The sequence below is a fragment of the Chaetura pelagica genome, unplaced genomic scaffold, assembly GCF_000747805.2.
Source record: "Chaetura pelagica isolate M959 unplaced genomic scaffold, ChaPel_1.0 scaffold36, whole genome shotgun sequence".
Classification (NCBI taxonomy): Eukaryota; Metazoa; Chordata; class Aves; order Apodiformes; family Apodidae; genus Chaetura; species Chaetura pelagica.
The window spans coordinates 1,400,103-1,418,276 of NW_009953726.1; the positions used below are offsets into that span (position 1 = coordinate 1,400,103).

The window sequence follows — 18,174 nt, forward strand, 5'->3', positions numbered from 1 at the left end:
CCCAGGACCACAAAGACAGTGATCAAGAGCATCAGCATCTTGAAATCCCACTTCTCAGTATCCCATAACTCACTTTCAATTTCTTAGCCCTTTCTTCCAAGACTTGCATGCTGGCTGGAGGTTTCATTTTTTGCAGCTCTTCCAGCTCTTCCTCAGTTTTATCAAGCCAAGAAGAGACGTCGCTGAGATCTGAGTTCAGCTGCTGCCACTGCTGCAATTTCTGTTTCATCCTGAGTTTATTTCTGAGGTCTTGAGCTTGGATGAGCTCCCACCTGTCAATAATGCCTACAGATTATAGAACAACAGTCTTTAAAATCTTTAGCAAGGCAAAGAGTGCATAAAACATGTAAGGAATTTTGCAAGTCAATTATTCTCCAGTTTACTCAAAGTCAAACAATTGCTCCCACAGACTATGATTATCCAGACACATTTTTTTCTTCAGCTTCTGCAAGCTTCATATTCCTGGCCAAGTTATCCACATAGTAATGCTATACACGACTTAATTGAAGATTTTTTTTAATACACTTGGAAGAATGGACCAAATCTAAGGACATGGAATTCAGTGAGGCCAGTTGTGGTTTGGTAGACACCAAAATTCATCATGGGACACAGTCTGATCCACCAGTTGGGACTTGGGGTTACATTTCATCAATTCAGAGCTAAAGGAGATGGAGATGCCACTATTTCTGGAAGCACATCTAAGCCCTTCTCAGAGGTTTTCCTACTCATCCCATGTATAGGACTCAACCCTGGTCCATTTGTGAGACCAGAGACATAAAGTAAGTAACTGCATATAGCTGCAGTCTTTATCACCTGATTGGCTTTGGGATGCAGTATAGATGTGTTATTAAAATCTCAAGCACCTGAAAGCAGGAATCAGGTCCTAAAAGGTTAAGAGAACAAGCTTGTTGGCCTATTTGGAAGAAAGGACCACAGTGAAGACAGTGACAGAACACATTACCAACTTTGACAAAACACTCCTGTGAATGGGAGATGTAGCACCTTGTTATACAGAGTACTGGTAACTGAGAAATCCAATGATAGCAATCTCATTTTAGACAAAGAGGCACATTTCTTTGGTTTGAAGTCTGATTAAAAGTCTCTGAAGTATTCAGTATCATACAAAAGTGACATTGTTCCCATTCACTCCAACCAGTAAAGAGATAGAAGAATATTATGAGTTATAAAACCTCAATTCTGGCAGAAAATGTAAAAGCTCAGAACAGCAAACACAGGTTGGACAGTACCAGGTGAGAAGGCAGCTCAGCCAATATTAGCAAAAGATATTAACTCAGAGGAGAACATTTTACTGCTATTTTATTCCCAAGGCAGATGTGCTGTCTTTGTGCCATTTCTGCTGTGTCTCCCTCAGAGTGAGAGGACAAACACCACGGCACCAAAGCCTCTCCTGATGCTATGTACCTGGCTGCTTCTCTTCAGCTGCTATATTCACAAGCTCTTGGTCATCCTGGGGTTCTTCATCACTCGTGTTAGCAGATGTAATTTTCTCTTTGTCCACACTGCTGCTGCTTGCAGAGCTGAGCTGCTTCACCTGGAATAACATTTTGGTGGGTGAGCCCTGCAGGTTAACAAGCCATTGAAGTTCAAGCTCCATTTGTGTTACTCTGGGGCAGCTGGGCTGCTGCTGAGCTCTTGCAAGTCAGATTTAGCCTTGGGCTTCTGCACGTTTGCTAACAGTTCATATTGACTCCCTGTGCCTTCTCAGGAAACACACACACACATCATAGTGACGTTAATCATCACAGGATCTAGTCCAACCCCCCTACAATAAGCAGGGGGGTTGGACTAGATGACCTTTATAAGTCCCTTCCAACTCAGTACATTCCATGGTTCTATTGTTCTATGGTTCTATGATTCTAAGACTAGACAATTTGCAGTTGTGCTACATGTACCACTCTCTGGACATTTGCTGACAGTCAGGTGGATTCTGGGTCTTGGCAATATTGACTCTAAGGCTCTAAGACTTGATTAAGACAGACAAAAGCCTCCAGATACCAGTACCATCTTGTGCCCGAACAGTGCTGACAGCTAGTCCAGAGCCACTGAGCCTGGCAGCTGCAGGTGAAGCCATGGCCAGCAACCAGCCACAATGGCTGAACTACCTATGAACAACAGTCATTTTGGCACATTTTTTAGTGCTCAGAAGCAGATTAAATGGTGGCTTGCATGATAGACAAGGACCCTTCAAACGGTCTGTTTAGGAAAGCAGGTACATCAATAAGTATCGAGGGGATTCACACCCTTTCCTTGGGGAAGATTACATTCTCCTAGACTTATCCTGTGACAACAGAGGAAGGAAATTCCTTCAGACACTGACTCTGATCAGGAGCCTAACATGGTTGTTCTCAATTGCTTTGAAGAAGCTTTTCTAGCCAGAGGACAGAGACATTTCTCCCCAAGACTGATCCTTGATGCTGGAAAAGGGAAGAGGATGGGGTTACACAGGAACAACAGACAGGCTGTAGTACAGGTTCAGAGCTCACAGAGCCTCCAACTCACATAGTCTGGCTTATAGGGAGTACTTGTCTCTGGACCAGACAACACATTTCCAGCCACCTCTGCCTGTTTGTATCGGTGTTTCCTGCAGACTGGGCTATCTGGAGAATGCCAAGGATGAGCTTCTGCAACAGACTTTCCTGAAACAAAGAAAAGCAAAACCATTTGCCATGTCTGCAAAAGCCAGTCTCCCCAAGGACGCTGTTGCTTTGTATTAAGTTAGAAAGCGTTCTGAATAAAATGGCATCAAGTTATGGCATAAAAATGACAGTTCTGCAGCTTTCCTTGCAAAGCATGCACATTTGCAAAACATCAACAGTGTTTCAAAGGTAATGAGATGAGAGCCATGCAGTTATGGGACATTCTGTTTTCTTCTGGAAAATGCTTGAATACAGGTATAAGTATTCAAAAAAATAAAAGAAAAAGGCTGCACTGTGGTTTTGGAAAGTTTGCATCCCAACATTACTATCACATATCTGAACACATTTCAGCAGGGACAAGTTAGACATGTCCTGATTTGGAGAATGTTTGTTCTGGATTTAACAGACAGGACAGACATGGTTCTGTCATGCACAAAACACAAAAAATACTTGAGAGTTGGAACTACTTCCTTCAGTGAGTATGCAACCAAAATCAGAACAACCATAAAAGTGAAACTACCCAGAGCAAACCACCAAGAAAGTACCAAAGGACTTTGGATCGATACAATGAAATGCACATTAGCCACCTTGGCATTTACCAGGCAAAATCTAAATGGCATGTTCTTGACTGCTTTGTAATGTACACGTGGATACTGCAGCGTAAGAGCACCATGACAGGATGAGACATGGTGTCCACACAAGGCAGGAAGTCAGACATTACGTATGAGAGAGGTTGAGGAATATAGCGTGCAGCACAGGGAGATTGCCATGTTCAGACACATGCACTAGCAGGTGCCTACCAGAAGATGCTTTCAAAGTTTTTGTGGTCATTTTAAGATATGCCTCAGGATTTTCAGTGATTTCTACATCTGAAAAAAGAATAATGTCATTTTCCTCACTATTGGGTATTTTCCAACTGTTCAAAACAACTGAAACAATGAGGGACAGCAAAGATAAAGCACAAAATAAGTTGTTGGTACCATTTTCATCAAACAGTCTTAAAAAATAAGGTTTCTAAAAACCTTATGTTTCTGAAAATATAAGCTTGCTTTAGACAATACCATTCCCTTCATCAAAACATCTAAGACATGAGACCACTCACATCTGTTAATAGTACTTGAAAATCAACTAACAAGATGGGAGCAAGACCTCAGTCCCCCTCCCTTCCCAGACAGGGACATCCTGCAGTAGTCCATGTCAAAACAAACAGCAGCAATTGGTTCTCACCTGACAGAGCACTGTAGTATGTTGCTTCTTCTTCATCTTCATGAGAGGAAGAACCTCCCACGTCACCCGTGTGATCCCACTCGAGTGGGATGGAGTCAACACTGACAGGGGTTTCACAGCCTGATCTTTCATGACCTGCAGTAGGAGGCATAAGGTGGCAAAGGGACTGTGGTGAAGAGGGCCCCTCATTGATGGCCTTCTTATGCCAGTGGTCATTCTGGATTTCTCTAGAGTCTTCTGGATCTGTCTCATTTTCAGAGGTCTCTTTTTCATCATCCAATCCCTAAAAATAAGTAACAATTACTGTATACTAATAAGGTTTACAATAGATCCATATTACTTAATAAGCAAATGATTGAGCGACACAGTACTACTGGGGACTGCTTTGCAGTCAGCTGCAGTAATCAAAGACCACATGCCTAAAATTAAAGGGAAGCATCACTTCTGCCTCCTTCCTCTTTTGCCAAAACAATCCTTCTATCAGCAGCTACCTCCACTTTTTCAACACACTCAACCACCACCATAACATCTCTCTCTAGTTGGTAGGGAGGGGTGCCCAGTTGCAAATGGGCTGCACAGGTCAGCAATGACATGATGTGCAGGTAGGTGTGATCAGTTTCGTAGATGGTGATGTTACTTCCTCCACCTGGGGTTTTAATAGATGTTACTTTTTGAGCCAAAACAAACTGAGAATCAGCTAAACATTCCAAGTGAAAAGTGAATGCCATTCCACATTCAGGGTTCCCAAAAGAAAGTGGACAGATGGAGCCTCACAAACAAATCCATAAAGTGACATTCTAAGCATGTTATTGAAATGAAAGAAAACAAAGTGATATTAAAAACACAAAAAAGCTTTTGAAGCTTCTAACTAACCTTCTATCTAAATATTAGCCCTATTAATTATTCCATGCTGTTATTCAGATCCTGCAGATGGAAACCCAACATGAGAGGTGTGAGGAGACAAGACTGGCAACAAAGACTTAGCAAAGCTGGCACAACTACTGAGAAGCTCCTGACTCCTTTGAGCTCAAACCATTCAGTTTGAGTTTTGCAGTTCAAACCCCAAAATCCTGCCAATGTACAAGAAGAACTGTTGCTTCTTACAGGATGCCTTGAAGTCAGTCTTCGATGGAACCGAGCAACTCGCCCAAACACTTCCTGACAGTATCTGTGAAGTTCTTCTAGTTCATCTTCAATCAGGATAGCATCCAAAGGCTCACTCTTCTGAATCAGCTGCTCCCCAAAAACGATCAGCTGATCAATCTTATTGGTGTTTAGTGTTATTTCCTGCTGGAAGCCCTGTTTGGAACATAGAAGAAAAATAATTACTTCTGCAATGTCCCTTTCTAGCCTAAGATTACTCCTTCTTTTCTAACTCACTGCAGTGAAAGAAAAGCAGCAACTGACGTCTAATTTAATCTGGCAAATACCTTTTTCTCAAGTGGTCTAGGGGTTTGTTTCATTAGCAGATTACAGCTCCACATGAAGTGGCATTTTCCACCCATGAGTGCAACAGTATCACTGCAGTGCCCTGAGCCTACAGATCATGACACAAGAGTTCAGCTAATCAGTTTATTTTTCTGTGGGTACACACCCTCTTTTTCTCAGCAGCAAAGAAGTTTGGCTGGTTGGGCTTCCAGCCTACACAACACTAGGTCTACATCCCAAAACAATTAACAGTGCAGGGAGAAAACAGACATGAGCATATGAGCGGATAGCAAAGAGCTAGTATGTTCTTTAGAATCATTGCACACGCCTGCTGTCAGTTTGAAAGTCCCAGCTACAAACAGTGCACTCAGAGAAGCGACCCTGCCCTAATGCCAATTCAAAAAATTTCTCACCAGAAAAGAAAGCCTGAATTTAGGAATATAGCTCTTACTGTTAATCTGCATGTGTTCCTTTCCAGGCCAGTTACCACTGTCCCTGACACTTGGTGTTAGGAGAAAATGGCAGAATAAAACTGAGCTTGAACATTAAATGTAAATTTAAATACTCTTCAGTTTGATCGTGATACAGAGGATAAGCCTGAACAATTTACTGGTGTCTTTAGACAAATACAGCCCCACAGAGCTTGATTCTGTCAAGAGAGTGCAGCCCCATAGGATCAGCTGGGCTATAGTAGGAAAGTGCTTTACAAAGATACGTACGTTTAACTGGCGCATTTTGTCATCAAAATTACTTTTTGAGAAGTGCTCCACATTTGTCAGCTGGAGGTCCATCTCTGTGAGCCAAACAAGGATGCTTTCCCTCGTCGCCTCAAACTCCTCTCTTCGATTGGTGAAGTGCTGAGCAGGAGAAAGGAGCCAGTGTTACATGACTTCAGCTACTTCAAAGAGATGGTCACAGGAACCCTCTGAAAACTGTGTTTTATTTCAAAACTGCTGCTCACCTGAAAGGCCTTAAGGACCTTCCTGTAGTGATGCTGGAACAAAGTCTCCTATGTTAGTACACTATTTGAATGGGAGAGGGAATAAAGCTTCAACATTGCAAGATGCTTCTATAAAATTGTACTCTTGCTTCCACACTGTACACCTTCTCAGACATCATTAAACCACTGCAACAGTTACTTGGATTCAGGTTTAACATCTGATTTGTTATAACTTTAGAAGACAGACAGGCAAAGGAAGCAACCCCCATTTCTAACTAAACTAATGAAAACTACGAGGTTAAAATCCGTAAAGCAACGGAGAAGCTGGATTGTGGATTACTACCAAGGTAGTAATGTATCATTTGGTGTGGAAATCAGGAGCTCTCTCTGCTGCCACCTTCCACAGAAGCTGCTAACAGACACGAAGCTTGCAGAGCCTCAAACACAACACCTCCTAACTACACAGATCAAACCCCCTCAGTGCTCTCACTGCCTCATCCAATGACTCTTGAATTCCACTAGCTTTCCTTGCCAACTGCTTGCGACACTACTGTTCTTAAAGATCAGGCAGTGACAAGTTTCCTCCAGGGCACAGCATGGAATATCTGCCCAGAGATCAGTTTAATAAGCAGGACATTCCTCCACCAGGCAGAGAGCACAGCAGGAGCTGGTGACAGCAGCATGCCTCTCCATCACATTTCCATGTTTAAAGCCTTGTAGGTGAATCATAATTTGGCATATTGTAGAGCTGGGTTGTACACGCCACACCGTATCTGCACTAGGGCCCTTTTGTCTCTGCATCTCTTATTTATTGAAAGGTTCAAGTGCATGAACACATCCACTCATGACCAGACTGGATAACAGTAGAGTGGGATAGGAGCAGTAAGGCCCACAACACACATCCCAAAATTTGCACCACTTCTTCCCTTATGCTTCTTCAACTACCAAGAACCCATCTACTAAGGACATGATTATGCTGTGTACTTGGTGACCTTTCCAGAGCTGCTATCCTACACTGGCAACTCCAGACACAAACCAACACACGACAGTATCATAGAATCATAGAATCTTAGGGGCTGGAAGGGACCTCGAGAGATCATCTAGTCCAACCCCCCTGCCAGAGCAGGGTCACCTAGAGTACATCACACAGGAACTCATCCAGGTGGGTTTTGAATGTCTCCAGTGAGGGAGACTCCACAACCTCCCTGGGCAGTCTGTTCCAGTGCTCTGTCACTCTTACAGTAAAAAATTTTTTTCGGATATTCACCTTGAACCTCCTATGCTCCAATTTACACCCATTACCCCTTGTCCTATCACTGGTCATCACTGAGAAAAGCCTAACTCCGTCCCCCTGACACTCACCCCTTACATATTTGTAAACATTGATGAGGTCACCCCTCAGTCTCCTTTTCTCCAAGCTAGAGACCCAGCTCCCTCAGCCTTTCCTCAGAAGGGAGATGTTCCACAGTAGCTACAGTCTGTCTTTTGCCCTCGAACACTTCCTACAGAAACTTGCAAATGCTCCTCACTCTCTCACCCCATCATCAACCATTACCTTGAGTCTCCTTAGAATGGCAGTGACTCGTTTCTGGAGGTTGTCCCAGCGCTGGTTGCCTTCATGTACCATCTGCTTCAACTTGCTGGCCGAGTCGGTGCGGTTCTCGCGGGCGAGGCGCCTGTACTGTTTATTGATCAGTTCCAACTGAGTGAGTCGTTCATGAATTTGCCTTTGGAATGCCTGCAAGGCAAATCAAGGGACTCAGTTCCCTTGCCCATAAGAGAAAGGATCCAGGTGACACTTTCCATCAAGACAGGTAATGATGCTTTCACCTTAACAATAGACCTAACTGTAATACTAAATCCAGAGAACAACCCATGCTCAGAATCAGCTCATTTGGAAAAGGAAGAAAAGAAAATAAAATCAACACATACAGGTCTCATCCCTATAAAAAGACAATCTTTAACTTATAACCAGAATCTCTGACCAAAAAGGTCAGAGAACTGGATTCTTCACACGGGGAAAAAAAAATATGGAGACAAATAAATCAGCCAGATAGCTAGAAACCAACACACTGGCCATATTATTTTTGTTCTCTACACCACCACTGCCAAACTGGTGTTTTCCAGTGATCCAGGCATTTCACACAGACAATACCTATTTAGCGGTCTGACCATTCAGCCTGCTGCTGAGCATAAAAGATGAAGTTAAAAAATTCACCTCAAATTTCTTCAGCTCCTCCTTTGCATGTGTGTACAAAACCTCTGAAGAATTAGGCCTAGCTGCTGTAATCTCAGATGACACCAGCCAATCTTCAAAGCGAGAATAGTCCTCCAAAAACCTCTGCCATAAGCGCCAGGTTTCCTCTATTCTGAGATGCAAAAAATGAAAGGCTTTATCACCTTGGGTGATAAATTTGGAATTATTTTTCTTTTTCAAAATTCAGCTAATGCCAAAAGCTACAGCTTTTCTTCAAAACAAAGGCTTCCCTAGGAGGGGTAAGAGACACTTACTTCATTCGCCTCTCCATAGACATGGCGCAAATGTTTCTCCAACGTCTGTCCAAACTCCTGGTCGTCTGCTGGATGGAATCACACTCTGTCTCATTAGCACATGCATCTGAATCGTGTAGCAGGACTTCACAGATATTAAACACGGATTCCACCCCTGCAGTGTGCTGCTCTATGTCTCGTTGCAGATCCTGCCATTGGCAAAAAAACAGCTTGAGTGGAAGGCAACACGCGCGGCTACGTTTCAGACATGCCCTCTCAAAATGCTGGATGGGGAAAGAGCAATTTGTGTGTCAGGAAAAGCTCTTTTAGCTTTAGAAAATAGACTTGCAGGAGGAGCTGTGCAGATGACAAGCAGACAGGTCAGGACAGAGTTGCCATGCAAAAAGAGATTGTCCAGCTTCGGTTTCTTAGTGAAAGCTCAATCATCCCATTAACAATCTGAAGAATTTTAATGTGCATTCAAAATCCAAACCTTACACACATCATAAACACACACCTATTAATTTTGACAGTACGAGATGACAGTGTCTCATATCAGCTTACTACACCACTAGAATTGACAGAGAACTCACAGTACAGACCTTTTGTATAATCTACACCTCAGGTTTCTTCTCCAAAGCCTGCATCTCCATCATAGTCTGGCCTCTCATTCTGTACCTGCAACTACTCCTAAAGACAATGTAACTGAGTAACAGAAAAAGAAAGCCTTAACTAAATATTTATTACTGAAAAGGCAGCTCTCTATAATGCTACCAACTGTAAATATTAATGAAATTACCATGCCCACTACAATTCCATTTTTTCAACCCATTTCTGTCTTTCCTAATGAAGGATATGGAGACTTCTGCTTGAGTAACACTAGAGCAACGATCACAGATCAACATTTTACTGACAACTGTGAACAGGAACTCCCATTAAATGGTATTACTGACTCCTGAACATACAAAGCAGAATTGGTTTTGCTCTAGACTTACAAAACTAAAACAAAATAAAACAAATGAAAAGCCCCAGAAGAGACACAGCTTGGAGTAATACAGAAGTTGAAGGAAGATCTTCCCAGAAGTCAACAAGCTGCAAAGAGCTGAGTACTGCCCAGTGCAGCCTTCAGGGCCACCTGAAAGGGCTGAGCCATAAACGGTCAAAATTTGGCTTTTGGATTTGTGGTAATGCACAGCTTTAAGGAATGTAGAAGCCAAACTCTGTACATAGATGAGATACTGCCAGGAGACGCAACATAATTTTTGACAGCTTATTAAGGAATCACAGCTGTTTTCTGAGCAACAAGCAGCAGTATCTTTTTGACACAGGCTCTACATCTGAGGGTGTGTTCTACCCCAACACTGGCACCTGGGGAACTCTTCTGTAATTATATTACACTGGATTTACAGCTGTTTTAGTGAGAATGAGAATTTCGACCACAGATTACAAATCCACTCTCCTTGCACTATGGTAATGCTGCTGACATGATCTCACTACTTTTGGTCATGCCTGAGTTCATGGAATAACCCTAGGCAGAATCCTTGCTCCTTTCCCAGCTGTTATTCCAAAAGACCTGCCTGTATTACAGTAAGTCAAACACAACAAACTAAGAAACAGGACCACGAACATACACTGAGCCAGAAAAGGAACTTTTCATTCAACTCTGCACAACATTGCCCAGAGAGCTTTAACAGACTACATGCTGCTAGGCTTCTGCATTAGTGAAACAGCTTTGAAATCTTAAAATTAATATTCATGTTTTAATTTTTGTCCTTTAATTAACCAAACATGCCATAAAACATCTCTGTGGATGCACAATGTTTTTTTAAAAGTCATTATTCAAGACTGAACAGGTAAACCTTTTCCAGTCATGGATGTCAAATAAAAGAAACCTGTAGGGCATATTGCTCACCATCACTCTGCTCTTGCTGAAATAACTGTTCAGATAAAACCAGGAAAGATCTTTTCACTTGTTGTATTCAGATAAAGATTTCTCTAATGCAGAGCAGAAGAAGTTTTATTTTATTTTTTTTTACAGTGGTCTTTTTAGTCAACACAATCTTCTCACACTCAGCCTTCTAAAAGGTTACAGTAGAAGGAGCCTAGAGGTGTCCAGAGGTCTGTATTTGAAACATAATCCAAACAACAAAGCAGTACGTAGCTCTGAGCAGCAAATGATGACTCTCACAGTGAGCTGAAGCTTGAATGCTCATAATAACAGTAAATTAGTTTGGACACAATTCCTTTGTGCCCCACATTCCTCTCTGCCCAGCAATTTGTCACAGCCTTTGAAAATGCAAAAGATTTGATGGGGAGAAAACATTCCTTGTGTTTTATATGACCACTCACAACACAGATTGGAGGCACTGGTGTTTGACCAGTGCCTGTAGTGGAGCCAGTGGGAAACATCTCCACTCCTGTCAGAGGAGCTGGCCCTTCCTGCAATGTCTGGGACATGACTGGATGCAGAACCTTATCAGCCAGCAGAGAACACAGCCCTCAGGTCTAGGTCACTCAGAGATCTTTCCTTAAACACAAAAGCAGAAGCCAAAGAGAAGATGGGAAGAACACCCACAGATGGTCTTAAAGGGAGATTCCATAAAGCTTCTTTGACTGATAGCTTTATTCTTGATCCTCAGTTTTAGGGCAAATATTCTTTAACATTAAGGCTAGATGACAGTCACTGTCATTCTCAGCCTTCCCAGGGAGTCACTTGGAATATCAGCAGATGACAGCACAGCCCTGAGCAAAGGCTGACTCCACCAGCAAATCTGCTTTGGAAAAATTCCTTCTCCTTCCCTGGCTGCTGAAGAGAGAAATTTACTCCAGGACTATCCAGCTCATCTCACACTTCCACTTGGCTGGGATGGCTGGCACGTTCAGCTGTGCCCAATTCTTGCCATTGACAGCACTTTAAAATCAGCACAGACCCTGAAGATCCCCTTGGGAAGCCACTGTCTTGGATACATGCCCACATGCACTCAACCAACAACCAAGGGTGCTTGGCTGGTTCACACTTATGTCTCAGCAGGATTCACACACCATCTCACCCAACCCTGAGGGGATCTTCAGAGCCTGCCTACTGGATCAGACCTCAGTCAAAGGTGTGTCTGCACAAGTCCACCCTCCAAAGCTCAAGCATCCTCTGCCAAGCTTGCTCTGCAGACTGCAAGGAGGGGAGGAGAAAGCTAGTGAGGGCAACACAACAAATAGCAGCACTTAAAACTGTCACAGCCAGTTTGCAAGAGACCCAGCATGCACACCTTGTCAGCCTAAGACATCCTCATAGATTTTGCCAATGTATGTGTCCTATCTAAACCTTCTGAAGTCTGCTGTACTTAACTGAGCAAACGACCAAATGTAAAAATGCTTTTGCTTGTATTTTGCATGTTTTCCTTGGGTAAAGGGGGGAAAACAGAAGTGAAGCTAAGTCAATACAACACTGAAAATTACAGCAAGCCAAAAAATGTGTTCCATGTGATGCGTCTTGGCAGGAACATGCCGTGAAAAGTAAGCAGTTAGAAGGCCTTGCTAAAGAAAAGAACAAGGTGATTTTCAACCAGGAACAATTGTAACCAGCAGCATTTTAGCTCATTTACTCTGGCTGCTCCTATTTCCCACCTGCTGTTCTGCCAGTCTCTTCTGTATTTCTTGGTCATCACAGATGTCATAAACAACAGGTTTTGAAAGCTCAGATTCAATCCGGGCCAACCAGGTGCGAAGATTGCTCATGTTTTTGTCCAATAGTTGTATAAAAGCAAATGTTTCCTTCAGTTTCTTCACCCTAAGCAAACCAGGAAGAACATTCTGTTACAAAGATCTACAATCAGTGGAAAGGATGTTAGCAGAAGGTGATGACTGGCATAGCTTTATGAAGCACCTACTGTCACACCAAGCTGTTGCCCTGTAAATCAGAGCCACATCTTAGCCAAAACCTACCTAAATTGGCTCAGCAAGCTCCAGGAAGGTCTTATGTGAATTCTTTAATGAAACTATATGAGCAGAGTGATTTTTTGTAGCCTCATTCATCCGCTAGTGAGCTCTTCAGTCAGTTAATGGACATTTGTCTAAGTGGAAGTTTGTACCGTAACATGCTGCAGTTAAACTACAAGTGGTACCAAAGGTCTGGTTTCCCAAACATATTCAGTATCTTCTTGAGCAACCAACAGGTCAATCCTCCTCAGCAAGATACTGCTCCACCAATGGAGGCAGTATCAGCCCAAACCACAGGTCCAATACCATGGGCAAAAGGATGCTGACAGGAGAGGAGAAGGCCTGAACAACAGCCACTGTAGAGCTTACACCACAACACTAACAGTTCATCTCAACAACACATTGAAATGTGTGGAGGTGTGCCAGACTCTCCTGGTGGGTGAAAATGAAAAATAAACTAAAAACAATTCTGAAGAGGGAGAATATCCAGTGTCTAGAGAGAGTTGTATAGCAGAGAAAGAAATGAATGGCAGAGACAGTTTACTTTTTTAACAGCTGTTTGTAGCATCGCTTTCAAACTGCAGATGAACTTCGCTTTATTTCCAGCCTTTACACCATATTCTTGTGTCAAAACCCCTTATCAGACCCTGAAATTATCCAAGTAGCATGTCTGTAGATCTTGGCAAATTTATCCCCATGTGTTGGAGGAATATCTGATAAACTACCTCACTGCTCTCAAATCTTTCCTTGAAATTCTCATTTATTGCAATTCCCAACAAAAATTACACAAAAGCCAAACACTGGGGTGACATCTCTTCTGACTTCAGGTTACAGTTGGAGATTGTCATCAAGACCTTGGTAGTTAATGAAGGAAAAAAAAAATAAAAATCTAGATAATTATTTTGAACAGACCTGTCTTAAAACATCCAGATCACAACATGAGACAAACTGTACCAAACAGCACGTATTTCTCTACCAAGAAGCATGTATTTTTCCCCATGAACTGCAATGTTCTATAAACATCAACACTTCTGATGCTAGAGTCAGGTGAAATAATTAGAATCATAGAATCACAGGGTTTAGAAGGGACCTCTGAAGATTATAAAGTCCAATCACCTGCTGCAGCAGGAACACCTAGGGAAGACCACACATGAAAATAAAAATTCCCTCTCTGTTCTAGGGAGAACCCACTTCTTAGCCAGCATCACTTCCTCATACTGTCCTCCTGGCTGCTTGCATCCCTCTGTTGTTTAGTTCTTTGCCTGTGCCTTGGAATGGATTTCCTGACCTTGCATGTCACCTTTCAAATACAAATTTCCAAATTAAACCCAAAGTTGCTGCCTGGTCTAGAAAATACCCAGATGAGCCTCATCATCTAAGTCAAGTGCAGCACAAGAAGTTAAAGTATGCATCGTGAAAAGGCCTGAATATTTCCATTCCTTAGCCACCATGACCTGTTAACTGCAGGGAACTGTCACCAGCTAAACAAAACAGCAGTAGGGACAGGAAGGGCAGCTTGTACAAGGGGATCACTGTATGTTCCAAAATGCAAGGGAATGTTGAGTGATCTGAAATGAACATTAACATACTTGACAACACCAACAGTGTGCAAGCTAGGACTGGGGTAGGGTGGGGGGATGTAATATCATCTAGTGCAGGCAGGAATGGATTAGACCAAGACAGATATGTCCTGACAGGGTACCTGGGTGCTGGATTCATGCAAAGGACCTGCCCCTCCTTGTAGGAAAATGAGTTTCCTGGCCCACCATCCTGCCTGCTGCCATACCATCCTCATAGGCTTCAGAGGAAAGAGGTCTGAACTGCCTGTGACTGAGTGTCTTCTGCCTTTGCCTGTTGTGGCATGTGATACCATGACAGCAGCTAACCCACGAAGAATATGCCACTTTGCAAGGAACAACTTATAACTGATGTTAAGTTAATCAGAGAGGATACATCTAGAGGATACAAGTATCAGAGAGATACTTGATTCAAGATAAAGCACTTATGGAGATGTGGGAATGATCCTGATGAATTTTTCAGTCCTATTAGTTACTGTCAAAGTATGGAGTAAGGCCAGCAAATCTGGGGTCTCATATGAATTACCAGCACAGGAAGCTCCCCCAGGGGGAGCTGGTCCCCAGGGGACCAGGCAGTACCTTCAGTTGTTTTACAAGGAAGACAAAAAGCACAGTCCTACACTAGGATTCCTGGCAGATACTTAGCAATTCTGCACACTCCGAAACATAAAATTAGTCTTATCTGCCTGACGTAACCCTGCAGGCCAGCCCAAAGGATTTGGGCCAAGGTCATGGTCCACTTTGTTCCTGTCCAGCACCCACAAAGACAATGACATTGGTGTAAAGTGCAAAGCAGCTGCCTCTAACTGTTTACACTGATGGCACTTAGCACTGCTGCAGCTGAGAAAGAAGCCAATGGATGACAACAGCATTTAGCTGTTTTTGCTTTGTGTAAGAAGCTCTTTTCCGAGCTCTGCTCTAAAGTTCAACCCTGTATGCAGAAGGCATCTGGCTCCCAAGCAGACAGCTGCTATATAAATCTTCCTGGTCTGCTCTTATTAAGTGGTAGTCAATGAACATGTCACACTCTGGTACTAACTATGCAGCACTTCCTTGGGCTATCATGGGCTGGCAACAATTTAGCCAGGAGATCTAATTCTTCCTCTACGCTATCCCCTGCTTCTGTCCCATCAGTCAATTTGGATCCAGTTTTATTATGATGCTGTGCAGGTTCTGTGACTCCCCAGGGCATGTGGCCCACCAAAGACAGGTGTCTTGGGAACCCTTCTCCCTGGAGAGATGGAACAATAAAGCCTCTGCATTGTGCAAGGGAGGGGAGGAACAGCTAGAAGAGCCAGGCCTGAGGAAGAGTCTGAGCATAACATCAACACTGTTTCACTGTTAATTCTGCATGACTTCAGGCTAGCTGGGAGAAAAGCAAGGCTAGATTGCTGCACTGCCCCTGACTGTATCCAGTGGCAATTCATTCTGTGCAGATTCTATGACATCCCCTGTGAGTCCTTTGGAAATGTCTCTCTGGTGACTTGTAAGAGATGCACATGTCAGGGCCATCTGATGCCAGAGCTGAGCCACGCTTATTGTGCTGCTCAGTATCACCTGTCTGCTTCCCTGTATTCCCTTCCTTGTGTGTATCTACTTGTGTCCCATCCTGAAGTTGCATTACAGAAAAATGCAAGGGTTACAAGACCTTTCTTCAGTCTGTATGTTGAGTAACTGACAATTGAACAAAGCCAAGGAAGTCCAAAGCAAAATCAAGGGATATTACATTTTGAGTAAATGTCTCTATAACTGACAGCATATTCAAGAAATGTAAAAAGCATCAATTTTAGAATTCAAGTGAGGGTTTTTTCACCAAAAAACCACCAACCCAGGGATATTACTTTGGCTCAGAAATCACTCTAAAACTTGAGTTATGGATATCACCATAAATACGTGGGTCTTTATCTACTAGTGTTCAAAGAAGCAACAGTCTCAAAACCAGCACCACTGTGATACTGTGAGCTTGTATTTACTTTCTAGCAATTGCCATTACAAACAACATTGTAATTAAGTAACTTAATTTGTTACATATTCTAGATAAAATACTGCATTTGTCAGTCATTTAACCATCCTTAATACTCTAAGACATTAACGTGAAACTTGAGCAAAGCAGCCAGAGAGTAAAAACCTAAGACAAGTTGACATTACTGCAGTGTGTAAATAGGGAGGCAGCCTTGCCGAGGTGTTTACATTGGCTGATCTACTCGTTGCAGTCAGCAGACACAGAGCCCAAGGTACAGGGTAGAGCTCTACGTTGAAGGTACAGGTGAAATGATGAAAAGTTTGAGCATCCTCTTGAGCACTCTCAGCTTGCAGAGAAGTCACAGGGAACTGCCATTTCTCTGGCTACAGCTCGAAGAAAAATGTCAAACAAACTAATTACATCCATAAAAGTCCTACTTTGCAACAACCATTCTCAGATGCATTTCTGAACACTGCAAGTATTCTTGGAAATTATTGGCTCCTTGCATGAAAGAAAGATTATGAACTCTTTTGAGATGCATCCTGAAGGGACTATTTGTCCAGAAAGACAGGCCTCCTGGGAACTGGGGAGGGCTGCACAGTCCAAGCAACCTTGGGCCAAAGTTTCCCCCATGTCCAGATGACCAATCACCCAGCACGCAGTGAATTTCCAGCGTAGCAAACAGGCTCCTCCCAGTTACTCAGAGGGTGGAACAGGTTACCACCACTGCTGACTGAATTCTTCCTCTATAAAGTGTAATTCCAAGTTATTTGTTCAAAGAGATAAAACTCTCTGTTTACCAAAGGTGTACCTATCCATAGTTCACTTCCCAAAGAGAACTCACCTGCCACCATTCAATGTGAAGGTTGAAAGAAAGAAAAAAAATAAATAAAAAGAAAAATATACAACAAACATCACCCATAATCTAAAAAGTCCCAACAAATTGAAACATCCCTTGAATATCACAGTGGGTCCAGATTAAAAGCTATTCTGGTTCAAAACAGTGCTTAGACAGATGCATAAGATGCCTGGGATAAGCCAAACAAAAGCCAGTTCCTAAATGTCTTAACACCAAAATAGAAGCGGCACAAAAAGAACAAAACTAGCAGATTATAACTAAAAGCTGGCAGCAAAAGTGAACAGAAGGACTAACTGACCTGACTCGAGATGGGATTTGGGTCTTAAAACCCTTGATGAAGTTGCCAGCATTGGGCTACAAGAGAAATGCATTAAGTTGTTTCAGGCTGAATCCCTGCACAGCCTCACAAATACACATTGGTAGTAACTGCTCAGGAGGCTTCTAGCAGTAGAAGGCTCTTCCAGGTTGACTGAAATGTATCCACACCAACCAAGAATTGCAAAATGCCTGCCAATTGCACTGCATTAGCTGTCAAATGCTGCAGGAAAAGGCACAGCAAGGCTGAAATAGGGTAATAAGTAATATTAAAATTTGGATGTCTGAGGGAATGAAAAACATCTTGACATATATTCCAAACTCTACTTCACAAGCAGAAATGTAACCAGAAAGAGATCCAGAAAGAGATACTACCTACATTTCTTTTAACCGAAGAGGAGCTGCAATTGCCCTGACAGCTGATAGGATTGTTTACAACTGGGGAAGGCAAATGAGATGCACAACCAGCAAACCTTTGTTCAGCAAGACGCAGGGAGAGCTTAACCATGTGAGGGACAAAAGACTCGAGTTGGAGAGGTGATGTCAAAGGCAAATTTTAGGCCTCGGTACGAAACGCCAAGGACATTTCTCTGCACATCTGCCAGCCCTGGTGTGCTGACAGGAAGGAAGCCCCGTGTTTGGGCTGCGCCAGCACCGGGCGCACAGCGCACGGCGGGTGTGCAGGGAGAGGCAAAGGTCATTGTCACACATCTCCACCGTTTTGGGTGCAACACCCCCAAAACACAGCTGATTTTAAGCGAGAGTGGCCCCTGGGCACTGCTCCT

General features: G+C 43.0%; 1 protein-coding gene across 1 annotated transcript in view; it reads right to left on the reverse strand.

Annotated features, from left to right (window-relative positions):
• SYNE2 (spectrin repeat containing, nuclear envelope 2) overlaps window positions 1–18,174 on the reverse strand; it is a 165,656-nt gene that overhangs the window by 5,438 nt on the left and 142,044 nt on the right. The window contains exons 102-112 of the mRNA XM_010000671.1: window positions 12,364–12,526; window positions 8,764–8,951; window positions 8,471–8,621; window positions 7,808–7,990; window positions 6,032–6,169; window positions 4,989–5,183; window positions 3,885–4,167; window positions 3,458–3,526; window positions 2,521–2,657; window positions 1,423–1,552; window positions 74–285 (exon numbers count right to left, since the gene is read on the reverse strand). Of these exons, the coding sequence (XP_009998973.1) occupies window positions 74–285; window positions 1,423–1,552; window positions 2,521–2,657; window positions 3,458–3,526; window positions 3,885–4,167; window positions 4,989–5,183; window positions 6,032–6,169; window positions 7,808–7,990; window positions 8,471–8,621; window positions 8,764–8,951; window positions 12,364–12,526 (1,849 nt within the window). The remainder of the gene's footprint in view (window positions 1–73; window positions 286–1,422; window positions 1,553–2,520; window positions 2,658–3,457; window positions 3,527–3,884; window positions 4,168–4,988; window positions 5,184–6,031; window positions 6,170–7,807; window positions 7,991–8,470; window positions 8,622–8,763; window positions 8,952–12,363; window positions 12,527–18,174) is intronic.